General features: G+C 44.5%; 1 protein-coding gene and 1 long non-coding RNA gene across 2 annotated transcripts in view; one reads left to right on the plus strand and one right to left on the minus strand.

Annotated features, from left to right (window-relative positions):
• The window catches only part of LOC141978287 (zinc metalloproteinase-disintegrin-like NaMP), a 51405-nt gene extending 48224 nt beyond the window's left edge, over nt 1–3181 (plus strand). Inside the window, exons 24-25 of the mRNA XM_074940280.1 lie at nt 115–177; nt 1181–3181. Of these exons, the coding sequence (XP_074796381.1) occupies nt 115–177; nt 1181–1213 (96 nt within the window). The 3' untranslated portion in view covers nt 1214–3181. The remainder of the gene's footprint in view (nt 1–114; nt 178–1180) is intronic.
• The window catches only part of LOC141978292 (uncharacterized), a 31707-nt gene extending 20338 nt beyond the window's left edge, over nt 1–11369 (minus strand). Inside the window, exons 1-2 of the long non-coding RNA XR_012636363.1 lie at nt 11246–11369; nt 9979–10159 (exon numbers count right to left, since the gene is read on the minus strand). This is a non-coding gene — a long non-coding RNA (uncharacterized LOC141978292). The remainder of the gene's footprint in view (nt 1–9978; nt 10160–11245) is intronic.
• Nucleotides 11370–13187: the final 1818 nt, after the last annotated feature.

The raw sequence follows: 13187 nt of genomic DNA on the forward strand, positions 1-13187 counted from the left end.
CTACTTTTTGTCTCTGGAAAGGTCTTGGTAAATATGGGAGATAACCCTAGTAGCAGCTCAGCTTTGTACTCACTTCAAAAGGGAGGTATAACAACAACTATATTTTTGTCACAGGTAGCACAGACAAAGTCCACTCCTTCACCAGTCCCAAAGGGCAAACCTGCACCCCCACCACAGGTAACTCAAGTACACCATACACGTGATATTCCAAGTATGACTGAATGCAAGATAGAGATCAAGATAAATCTTAACACAGTGCTGCCAATTCATGATTTCACTGTGAGCTGCATGATTCTTGGTGTTTTTTTCCACAAGGCCCTAGCTCCTGGAGTCAGGTTACAACATAAACTCAAAAGCAGTAAGTTTCCAGCACTCATGGCTGTGAAGAAAAGATAAAAAAACATGACTCCTTAAAAGGCACAACAACTCGAAGGCAAATAAAGGGAATCCAGTCTGGTTAGTTTGCGGGGGAGGTATGGAGGAGCGGTACAGAGCCAAGATTTTTGGAGAGAGAGCTGTCAATACTGTTAGAAGCACAGTCCAGTAGTTGGTATTTAAAATGCTTTTACTTTCTAATTTTCTTAGTCAGTTTGCATTACAGTGCAGGGTTTTAATCCTGTAATAGAAAGTACAGGATCTCAGCAGCACTACTCTGCATGCGATCTAGGCTCTGACCCTGCAAAGAATTATCCCGTGGGCTTAACTTTAAGCGTCTGACTAGTCTCAGCATGTGCACAGGTCTTTGCAGAATCGGTGCCTTTGAATGCTAATTCTTTTGCTATATATGAGTACAATGCCGAGCATAATGGGGCCTCTATGTACTACTGCAATACAAAAATTATTATTATGTAGAACAACTGTGGGCCAGATTTCAATTACCTTTACTCATGCTGAGTAGTATTTTATACAACATGTGATTCAGTGGGACCATTCTCGGAGTAAGGTGTCATTCAGAATGAGTAAGGGTATCAGATCTGGCTCTTAAGAGGGTTGCTGGAATATAGGAGCCGGACCATTTACCCATCAAGTCCAGAATCTGCAGCAATGGCTATTCTCTGATGCTGCGGAGGTACGGAAAAAACCCACAATGCATCTCGCCACGTTGTGCAATGCTGAGTAGAATTTGTGGAAAATCTTGTGTCAGTCACTTGATTTGTTCCATTTGTTTGTTTTCACTCAGGCTTTAAAACCACCAGTCAAACCCAGAGTATGAAGCTACTGAAGAAGAATTGATCAAGATTCCTGACATTCTGAGGGACAGTTTCCATCTCCGTTCACCTTGTGGTTCCTGCCTTTGCCAAGGAAATTATGATCGTCCCACTAACTTTCTTTTTTAAATGGACTGGCAATTTCTTTGAAAGAAAATGTGTTTTTCAAATAATGTTGTAGTCCTTGGATAATGACATCAGCCTGCCATTCCTGGCTTTCCAGAAGAAAAGCCAGGGGAATAGCAAACTGAACTGAGGGGGACCATATGTGAGTTATTAAACCAGCTCAGTATATGTTTTAGTTTGGAATTAAAATAAACATCCTAACTGTCAGGGTGGTTAAGCACTAAAATAAACTGCCTAGGGAGGTTGTGGAATTTCCATCATCGGAGATTTTTAAGAACAAGTTAGACAAACACATCAGGGATGGTCTAGATAATACTTAGTCCTGCCATGAGTGCAGGAGACTGGATTAGATGACCTCTCGAGGTCCCTTCCAATCCTATGATTCTAGAGTCTAAGGTTTGGGAAAGTCTGGTGCGCTGGATTCTGTCTGTAAATTGCAAACTACATGTAAAGTTGAAGGACCATCAAAGTAGCTGGATCAATGGCCCAACATTGCCTTCAGTGGTGAACACCTGATGCTTCAAAAGGACGTGCAAAGCTGTCAAGGGTAGAACAAAATTCCTTCCTGACCCTTGGAGGAAGTCCCCTTTTAACATTGAAGCATGAGGCTGGATTACCCTCCTGTTCGTCAGTTTATTAGCTCTTGCACTGACTGGCAACGCTTGAGATCTGAGAAGTATTTTGGTTCTGAAAAGATCCTTTGGGATTATAGTACCCCTTTATTCTCTACCACTTTAAAGGCCCCACAGTGAGCTATTTTGAGCTGGGAAGATTGGAGACATCGTCAGAGACTGTATTACAGTCAACCAGCTAGCTGCTTGGATCACAATGCTCCTGAAAAGCATGCTCTGCCAGCCTGACATGGAACTTCAGATGCCATAATTGAACTCCAGGGACAATGAAAAAAATCCCTTAATAACTGGTTTTATTCACCACTTAGTTCCAGAATTATCTCCTCTTCCCCCTTCCCACCCTGCCACATTCCAACAGAGAAACACTGGTATTTTCTTAATTGTAGGATTACTCTTTGCACTCTGCTGTATTATTGTAAGTTTGCTAATGAGTACTAGGCTGGGCACATTGATTTATTATTGTAAGACTGCTCCTGGGTCTGGGGCTTTGCACACTAGTATGTTACTAGAGGGGTGTTCATTAGTTCTGGGCTGCTAATGAACTGCTGTTATTGATACTTGGGGCATTGATATGATTGATGTTACTAGCATCACTATATTTAGGTTAAAGCACATGGGAGTATCTGTCAAGGAAAAAAGATGTTCCAAAAAATTAAGATGAACCTTGTATCCCAAGCACCCAACATTTCAGAGAGGTTCCAGTTTGAACCAGGTTTGGTTCTAGGTCAGATTCAAAAGCAGAATGGTCCTCTCATTTTCAAAACTGGTTAGGAGATGGCTCAGGAAGGCAGATTTACACCACCTGGGCACAAAAGTGTCGCGAAGGGAGATCTTCTCCTGGCTGCAGAACCACCGAAGTGAAGTCATAGCCTTGAATTAGCCTCCACATGAAATCTGGAATTGCATCGTAACTCTAATCCATGCCAGGTCCTGAGCATTCCCTGTTTGGCCTGCTCTTTAAAAAGAGCCATATCCTCAGCTGGTGTAAATCTAAGCTTCGTAGAGATTAGCGCAGTTGTGCCAGTTTGCACCAGTTGAAATTCTGGCTTACAGTATCTTATTTTGATCGTCAACAGCTAGGTTAAAAAAAAAAAGGTAGATAGAAGTATTGACCTGCCCACTGTTGTCTCTCTGAAACAAAAACAAGAATGTGAAAAATATCCATTCCTTCTCCTATGCTGTGATTTCCTTTGGGCTGTCAATCAAGCACTGTAACAGAAAGAACCATGCTATGAAATGATAATATTCTGTTACTTGCCTTGTAAGCTGTAAGTTTTGGGTGTACAATTTTTTTAGATTCAACTTCATTGGGAGAACATTTGTGTCTCCCACTTTGTATTCTCTATTTGTATTCAAAGCTGTATTTAATATAAGCAAGTTTAAACATGGTGTATGGAGATTTTACAATGCTATTTTTATTATCTATATATAATGTATTTACAAATATTTCTGTATTAAAATGTTTTAAGAAAAGCAGAGTATTTTTTGTAGAACATCATCAATTTCACATAACACATATGAAAGATGAGTGGGATCATTTATAATCCTATAAAATCCACGGGACTCCAAATTTTGCTCAAACTGCCCAGCAAAGTTTTGTATTAATGCAGTGGGATGGATCTTCAGCTGCTGTAAACTGGCATAGTTCCATTGAATCCAGTTTATATTTGGTGAGAAAATGGCCCAATTGCTCTAAAACAGAGAGAGTAAAACCCTAAATACTTGATGTAAAAATCTACCTTCTTTCAATTTGTCTATCCAGCTAATTTATATCTAGCTGTTGGCTACATAGATTATGTGACCTCAGTCATCATAGTAACTGAGCACTTTGAAATGAGTAAAGCAAATGCCCAATGCTCAAGTGTTGCTTCTCAACTGGACCAGTCTTCCAGACAATAGCGTATGTACGCAGCAGTCGCATATATGTCGCTATCCATATTCACTATAGCATAGACTCCCGGCAGCCACAGCATATAAACTCCAGAGTACATTTGTAGAACCCCATTGTTCTGTTATACAAATGTGACATCTGCTGTTAGAAAGCCTCAACTGCAAGCAGAAAGCAGCCCAAATCTGAGCCTCTAATATACAGGATGGAAGAATACTTATGACGTTTTCAGATGTCAAAACTTCCAGGGCCTGATCCGCAGTGGGTGTAAGTCAGCTAAGTGCCATTAAAAGCCAATGGAGTTACACTGATTTACACCACCTGAGGCTCTGCCCCCAAATATTTGCTATCTTTGATCTGGCAAGTCCTTACGTAATGCGCAGTTGCAAATGACGGCTATGCTAGAGTGCTGGTAGGTCTGAGCGTTCGACAAGTCTCAATCCCTTCTGTTCTCACCAGAGTTCAGGCTGAAAAGGGGGCATGGCCAGAGAAAAGGTGCATCTTAGGAAACATAGGTATGTCTATACTGCAGTCACAGGGTGCAATTGTAGGTTGAATGATGTCCTTGAGATAGCTAGCTAGGTTTAAGCTCGGGACCCAGATCAATGAAGACAACAGTACAAGCTAGGCCGCACTGAAGTTCTGGGACCTGGCCGAGCTTGGTTAAAGCTAGCTCAGATACATTGTGTGGCAAATGGCCAACACTACTGTGGTGGGTCCTGTGCTTTTTCTTAGCGTGGTGGGTCAGGGCGCTACCCCTGCCCCTATTCTTAAGGGTCAACAGCTCCACTAGTGCCCTAGTCAGGGAGAGAAGCACAGTGGGAGAAGGGACCCAGGTCTGCCCCCTAATCTGGGTCCCATCCCCTTCAGCTTCACAGACTTCTTACCCTCTTTGCTCTTGGACAGGGTTTCTCTCGGTCTTCTGTGCCGGGGAAGGAGACGGGGTGGGGGGGGGGGGGGAAAAAAAGAGTCCCTCTGCTCAGGCAGAGTTTCCCTTCCCCTGGTATTCCTCCAGACTAGTGTCAGGTCTCCTTCCCATCTCCTGTCTGAATGAAGCAGGGGATTATTAGGTCTCTAGCATGGCCTTAATTGGCTCCAGGTGCTCTAATTAACCTGTAGTAACCTCTCCTTAGTCCACAGGGAATAAGGCCCTGATCATCCTGGGGCTTATATACCTCCCATCTCACTCTCCTGCTGCATCACAGTCAGCTCCAGCAGTAATTGCACCCTGTTAAGGAATGAACCAGGCACAGCCTTGCCTAATGGTTGGAACTGGGTGACCAGGCACAGTGGCCAGAACCCAGCTCAGGAGGAAGTTACCAAGCCCAGAGAGGGAGCCAGAACTGGGGTGGGGGGGCAGAACCAGGGGACCAGGCCGGGATTAGGAGCTGAATACCAAATCCAGGTTGGAGCCAGAGTCAGATGCCAATACGAAGTCCTGGGAGCAAGATGGAGCTGAGAGCCAGAAGTCAGAGGTTGGAACCAGAGTATCAGCTGGAGCAGGACCCAAGAACTGGGAGCTAGAGACCAGGTGTGGGGACCGGGGACAGAGGCAGGAGCAAGTGCCAGGAGGAGCGAAGAGGTGGCCGAAAAACCAGGAAGCTGAACCAGAAAACACAGCTGTGGGCAAGGAACACTACAGAGCAGCAATGGGGGAGGCAGCAGGGCTTAAGAATATGACTGCTAGTGTCTTCAGCCTGTCAGGAGGCCAGGATCATTTACTTGAATCAACTGAGTGCAATGAGCTGGGACTGCATTCCGCTCTGGGTCCCGGACATACCCTATGATCGCAGTGTAGACATCTTCTTTTCTCTCTTAGGTGAGACCCTCATCTTGCTATTTGCTCCCATCTGTGGTTTCAATCCTACTCCTAGAGAGCACCCCAGCCATGTGCTCAATGCGCATAGGGCCAAGCACCCTGTGCTCCTGGTCCATTCCACACCTGCACTGGGCAGCATCATAAGAGCAGCCAGACTGGGTCAGACCAAAGGTCCATCTAGCCCAGTGTCCTGTCTTCTGACAGTGGCCAATGCCAGGTGCCCGAGAGGGAATGAACAGAACAGGTTATCACGTGATCCATGCCCTGTCGTTCATTCCCAGCTTCTGGCATCACGACCACCGTGCAACATTTTACGGTTATGGGTGTAAAAGATCTTGGCCTGGTGGGATCAGTGAGTAAACACAGCGGCTGGCTGGGAATTTCAGTGAACCATTTTTTTTTTTTTTTGCCCCAAAATGCCAATTTGTTGTAACCAAAACAGTTTGTTAAACAGGCACAGTTCCAGTGCATCTCTTGACTCAAAAAGAAAAAAAAAAGTGGTGAAAAAAGTTCCAAAATTGTCAAAAATGTCCCACTTCAACATTTTTGAACCAGAAAGTTTTGGTTTTTTGAGTTGAAATGACTTTTCATTTTAAAATTTTAGACTAAAAGAGAGGGGAAAGAAAGAAAACAAGGTTGTAATTGAAAAAACTGACTAAATTTGAAATTATCTGAATGAAATGTTGCAATTCCAATTTCCAGTTTGTAAAACGTTCCCAACTTGGAACATTTTTTCACTCTCTCAAAGATGTTCCAGGCACAGGAAAACAGCTTCTTTCCCCGCTGTAGTTAACAGGGACAGGCTCAGCTTTCACAGATGCAGGGATTCAAGTAAGGGGGGAATTGTGGGGAAATGCATCACCCCTTCCACTACTACAAACAAAAAGGGAGAACTTCCAATCTTCTCTTGGGCGTGGATAAGTGCTCCCACCCCAGTTCCCTCTCCTCCTGGGCTGGTGTTGTGAGAGCACCTCCTGCTGTTTCCACTGACTTTAAAACCCTGCACTCACCCTCCCAAGTCCCCAAGAAATTTTGCGGCAAAAAGTGGCCACTCCCTTTCCCCTGCATACCCTCAAAGTGCCATCCTCACAAAGTCCTTGAAGAGCAACTTCCTGGGGTCAAGGGAAGGTCGGTGCATACTGCAGAATTACCACTGCAGCCTGGATCCACTAACATCATCTACTTTCTGCAGGCTTTTCTTTTTGCTTCTGCAGGCAGGCTCTTTTGATCATTCAACCTCCTCTAGCATAGGGAACATTGACTATTTGGGGAGGTGAGGATATAGGATGAATCCAGCCCAGACAATCCACTCTCCTGGGGAAAAAAGCCATTTAATAATCCAGTCAGAGCTTGCTTGGTAGCCATGATTTCAAATTCAATATGAATTTCAGTGTGTTCCATGTCCCTTGGCCTTCAGTTATAGATGCAAATACATTAACAGTGACAGAGCAGGAAGGCAAGGGCAGCACGAGAGCCTCAAACAGGCGCCAGCCAACTAATCAATAGGCTAAACCCACTCTCCAAATGGAATACCATGGAAATTATATGCTCATGGATATGCAGGTTAGGAGGAAGCCCTTGCTTTCTAAAGCCCTATTGACTATAAAGCTAAACTAAGGCTTACACTTATTCGGCACCAAAAACAGATGGGTAAAAGATTACCACTTCTTTTAGCTTGAGATTAAACCTTTTCTTTACTCTTCAGCTGTCTCAACCCAGCTCAGCCAATAAGCGTGTGTGCCTAACAACATTGCATCCATACTTCTCTCCGGGCAAACGAAGGACTGAAAGTCAGATCCTTAGCGGGTGCGAATTAGAGCTGAGCAAATAACTGATTTTAGAAAAGAAAAAAAAAAAAATCAGACTGGGACAAACAGAATCTGAAATTTTTCAGTGAACTGAAAGTCTCTTGCAGGTCTGTTCCAGAGCTAGGATTTGAACCGGGGTCTCCCCCATCGCATGTGAATGGCTGAATCACCGGGCAAAAGGTTATAAAGGGGAGGGAGGAGAAGGGGTGGCAGCAGCACCAGCAGCTCTGGCCGTTTTGTGAATGGCCAGAAGCGTGTGTGTCAAATTTGTGACTAAACCATGTGCCTGAAAGATTTCACTCGGCGCCGGTGCCACTGTCCATTGAAATCAATGGAGATACTCCAGCTGACAGCAGCTGAAGATCCAGACCCTAATAGCTACTGTCCACTACCCAATATCCAACTGGGCCTAATGGCACACAATTTCTATGGGACAGAAACAGCTCTTGCAGCAGGGTAATTTGCTGTATACTGGTACATTTCCATATGTGAGCCTCAGCAATTAGCTACTTATTATTAACAGGAGAAGGACGACAATCTTCAATCATCGGCTTATTGAAAGCTTCCCAAGTGTTGCGTAATTGGACGCCTTTAATCTTCCTCTATGTGATTGAGAAACTGAAGGCCCCAGTGAGGTGCAGGGCTATCTATAGAGCTGCCAGCAACAGCCATGGCCACCAAGTTACTTTAGATCAAAGGTTAGAAGAGTGGCATGGATATCAGCATGCTATAACTGGCATTAGATCCATAAATAATTCTGCATAATACATGACCCTAGCCTTCAAAGGGTCTGGGGGAAAAACAGAGGCTGGCGTATTGATGGATGTGTCTGTAGCAGCTATCAAAAGAGCAGAAGTGGTTACCATGGGATTTGTCAATGTCTCTTTACAAAGAAAGAGAAGGAACCTGGATCATCAATTTCAAACAGGAGAAATCAAAGCCCACCAGGACAAGTGACTTCGTGTACAGTGGAGAGATTCATCTCACTCCAGCCAAACATGAACCAGAACCAATTATCCAACTACCCACGATCCAAGAAAAACCTTTGGAGTTTCAGATGAAATGAGACATGGATCCAAACTATTACCCCTGCTTTGTAAATCTAAAATGGACTCCTCCCTAGAGGTTGCAACTATTTAGCGAAGTACAGTGGTAGTTTCCCCATTGGGGTTACCTAGAGCACTGCCCCACTAAGTAAAAACCACAACACACAAATCAGAAGGAGGCAAAAGAAATGTACCTGAAATCCAATTTCTCACTGTCACAACTCTGATCAAGGGGAGATTTTAGATTTACAAAAGCAGGGGTAGTTTGGATCCAGGTCCCCATTCTTCTGAAACACTTTCGTGTTACCAGATAAAGGACCCAAGGAAAGCCAACTGCTCCAAGACTATCAGACAACACGACGACGGGTACAGTATATGGTAGATAGGTAGGTAAATGGATGCAGTGCTCATTCTAGTAGAGAGCAGCATAGCATCAGAAGACTTCAGGGAGGGCATCTGCACTTCAACAGCCCAGAAGCCACAGCCAAGGACTTAGAAGTGTTCTTAATTAACGGGCCCTGTCCAAGACAGACACAGGGCTTATTTGGATTTAACCTCTACTGCAGCTGGGGAAAAGGTTTTCATCTCTGGATCTTTTACTGAAAGCAGGTGGAAAATAACTCCCTTTTCGGCATGCTGGACCCATTTTGTTCTGTCTTAAATGCACCAGCATGATGCATTTTCCATGTTACTCTTTAAAAATATTACAGAGAAACATGTTCCTAATCCCAGTTTACTGGCATTTTATGTTCTAGTACTGTACAGAATTGCTGAACATTATATACATCAACTGATTCAGAGACTGCCTGACATACAAGACAGTTTCCAGATGATGAGGCTTTATAGCAGTAAGACCGGAGACTTGCACATGAAGAACATAAAGAGGGGGGATAGTCTATCAGATAAAACACTAGATGGGATTCAGGAGATCTGGATTCAGTTCTTGGGTCCACCACAGACTGTGTGTGACCTTCCGCAAGTCACTTAGGGCCCGCTTTTCTAGAGCTCAGCATCCTTAGGGTCTGGATTCTCAGAAGACCTTAGCACCAGATGTCCGTGTAGCATGCTGATCTCTTTGGAAAATCTGCCCTCAATTGTGGATGCCCCGCACTTGCTCGCTCTGTGCTTCAGCTCCTCATCTAGAATGCTCCCTTTCTTTCACATAATGTCTCTCCTGGCTGTTAAAACCGTAAGACCTATGGGGTAGGAACCATCCCTTATTCTGTTTGTACAGCACCTAGGGCACTGGGGCCTTGCTGTTGGTTGGGGCCTCTACACATCACAGTAATTAATGCAAATAAGAATGTTGCCACAGTACGTCCAAAACACTGAAGTGGCTACGTCTCTACTGTGTTCGATATCAAAAGCAGCACTCCACCTAAATTCATCTTTGCACTGTAACTATTTGAAAACAGCAGCGAAACCTTGAGCTGGAAAGCAAATAAACTTACGCTCCACCAAGTACAGCACAGAGCAGTAGGTTGTCCTAAAAAGGGAAAGGCAGCGCAGCAGGACCCACATGTCCAAATCATCTGACCATCACCAGATCTCCGGATAGCTGTAATTGGCGGTGAATTTTTCATGCCAGAGTCAGCTGTGCACTGCGGGCATGGATCAGAATGGAAAACAAACCTGAAATATTAATGACATCTGTCAGAGGACAGGCAGAATACAGACAAAAGAGATAACGGAGGACAGGGACTATCTGGAGGTGGGGAGAAACCGTTCCCTTTTTGTCCAAAGGCAGGCTAAACAACTGGTTCCAACTAGGGTTGCCAGTTCTGGTTGGATGTATTCCTGGAGGTTTCATCACGACACAATCTTTAATTAAAGATTCATCTTTAATTGGCTGGAGACTCCTGGAGGGTTGACAACCCCAGTTGCAACTCACATACCTGGTCCTTCGAGCTTGGTTTGCAGAGGTGCTGAGCACCCACGGCTCCTATGGAAGTCTAAGGGAATTGCAGGTGCACAGCACTTTGGTCTCTAGGAGGCGTCTCAAGTTGGACGCCCCCTAACATTAAAATAACTTTGATGATCAGGCCCTATTAGCGCATATAAAGGGCCAGATCTCCGAGTCCAGCCAAGCTATGCTTGTTACAAGAGATAGGACCCCACCTTTCTCCCCTGATCTGCAGCATGACCAAGGGTTGAACCATTCCCAACAAAGACAGAACGTGGTGCCAGGATTTTAGGATGTTCATAATCCATACGTTTTACAGCTTTTATCCATCCCTGCGTTGGGGATCTGAGCCAAAACCATTGTCACTAGTACTACTACCCAGCCAGGCCTGACCCAATTGCGCTAGAAGCTGTACACATATTTAGTACAGCTGTCCTTGAGGAAGCTGTGTTTTTGTTGGAAAAATCTCCATTCATTGAAAGTCTCTCTCAGGTCCATGATAGAATTTCTGGTCACGGAGAGTGAGAGAAAAAGCCAAGAATAGTCTATAGCCCATTGATTAAGACACTCACCTGAGATGTATGAGATGCAGAGTCAAGTCCCTGTGAGGACTTAAATCTGAGTCACCTACATCCCTGGTGAATATCCTAACAACTAAGCTATACAGTCCCTCTTTCTCTTGCTTAGTCTCACCTTTTGGAGCTGATCCACTTGTATAAAACAGTTAAATAATAATTGGGCGAGAGAGAGATACACAGACAGAGTAACAGAATAGCTTGAGACTAACTCAAAAGCTCACTCGTTAGGACACTTACTTGGGAGTGGGAGACCCCAGTTTACTTTGCTGCTCTGCCTGACATCCCAGGGAAGTCTCTTATCCGCTGGGCTATGGAGTCAGTCTCTCAATCCCTCCTGCTGGAGCTGTTGTATCAATAATTACCTGTACAAAGGGGGGATAGGATAAAGGTCTATAAAATCACCAGTGGTGTGGAGGAAAGAACAGGGAAGTGCTATTTACCCCTTCACATAACAGGAGAACCAGGGGTCACCCAATGACATTAACAAGCAGCAGGTCTAAAACACACAAAGGTGATATTTCTTCACACAATACATAGTCAACCTGTGGAACTTGTTGCCAGGGTATGTTGTGAAGGCCAAAAGCATAATGGGGTTGAAAAAAGAATTAGGTCAGTTCATAGAGGACAGGTCCATCAATGGCTATTAGCCCACATGATCAGGGACACAACCCCATTCTCCGGGTGCCCCTAAACATGTGTGACTGCCAGAAGTTGGGACTGGACAAGAGAGGACAGATGACTCTATAATTGCCTTGTTCTGGTCATGGTCTCTGAAGCACCTGGCACTGGCCACTATCAGAAGACATGATCCTGGGCTAGATGGACCAGTGGTCTGACCTAGCATGGCCACTCATGTTCTTATTCATTTGGTAAGAGAGAGGGAAACAGACAATCTACAGCGTGAATCCGGCAGAGCAGGGACTTGAAGCTGAGCCTCTCACTTCCCCGGCGAATGCTCTAAACCAGCAGTTCTCAAAATGTGGGTCGCGACCCCATTTTAATGGGGTTGCCAGGGCTGGCTTAGACTTTGGGGCCCAGGGCTGAAGCCGAAGCCCCATTGCCCAGGCCGAAGCCCTTGGGCTCAGGCTTCAGTCCCCGCTCCTGGGGTTGGGTAGTAATTTTTGTTGTTAGAAGGGGGTCACAGTGCAATGAAGTTTGAGAACCCCTGGTCTCAACCACTGAGCTCTTGTGTATTCTGGGAGGTGTCTCTCTGGTTTTCCATGACAGTTTTTAAAGAGGTCTAGCTTTCATTCCACATCCGAACGCAAACAAATCTGAAAAGGTCTATATTTTTGAAAAACAGATTTCTTGTTTTCTGGCCAGCCCTAATATTTAGTAACAAGACAGTCTCACGCTTACAGTCTTGGCTATGACATGAAACAAGAGGTGGATTAAACCAACAAACAAGAGGGAAGAGATGGTAACAACACAAGAATGCTTTTGCATAGACTATTGGTGCAGTCAATACGGCTTTCCAGTTGCTTAGCCTAAACTGGCAGACAACTCCCCCTCCCACCCCCTTAAATAGGGCCTGATCCAAAACCCTTTGAAGCCAATGGGAGTCTTTCTATGGTCTTCAGTGGACTTTGGATCAGTCCCATATATCATTACCGAGAAATGAATGCAAGCTTTAATTAGTACCATCCTGAATTTCTTCCGCCACTCAGCTTTTTGTACTTCTGTATTTTATTCTTACTTCTCATTTATGTTGCCAGTTTCCTGCCTTAGAAGGTTAATGTGTTTTCTCTAATTGCCTCGCTTCTTGGGAATGCTGGAATCAGGGAAATATTGACTGCTCATTATTTAAAAAAAATGCAAACCAGCATGGATTTTTGTGAGGTATAGCCCATCTGCTGGCCAAAAGATCCCCAAGGGAAAAAAAGAGTCACATTCATATGCACCGTTCAAATATCTGCAAAATATCCAGAAACACGTAAGAGCAATATGGAGAGAATGCCGGCTTTTAAAAAAAAAAAAAATCATTAAGGGACAGTGGTCAACTTCATTCTAGCAAGGCTACTCCTGGAGTAAGATGCTACTCATGAGTAAACCGCTATGCACCATAGACTGTAGTTTATTGACATTTACCAATACCAATCTTTCCAAGCTGAGTCACCCAGTATTAACTGCTAGCCTCATCCGCATTTCAGTTTTTAGACCTGTGTTACCCCAAAAAGGG

Source organism: Natator depressus, chromosome 26 (assembly GCF_965152275.1).
Source record: "Natator depressus isolate rNatDep1 chromosome 26, rNatDep2.hap1, whole genome shotgun sequence".
Lineage (NCBI taxonomy): Eukaryota > Metazoa > Chordata > Testudines > Cheloniidae > Natator > Natator depressus.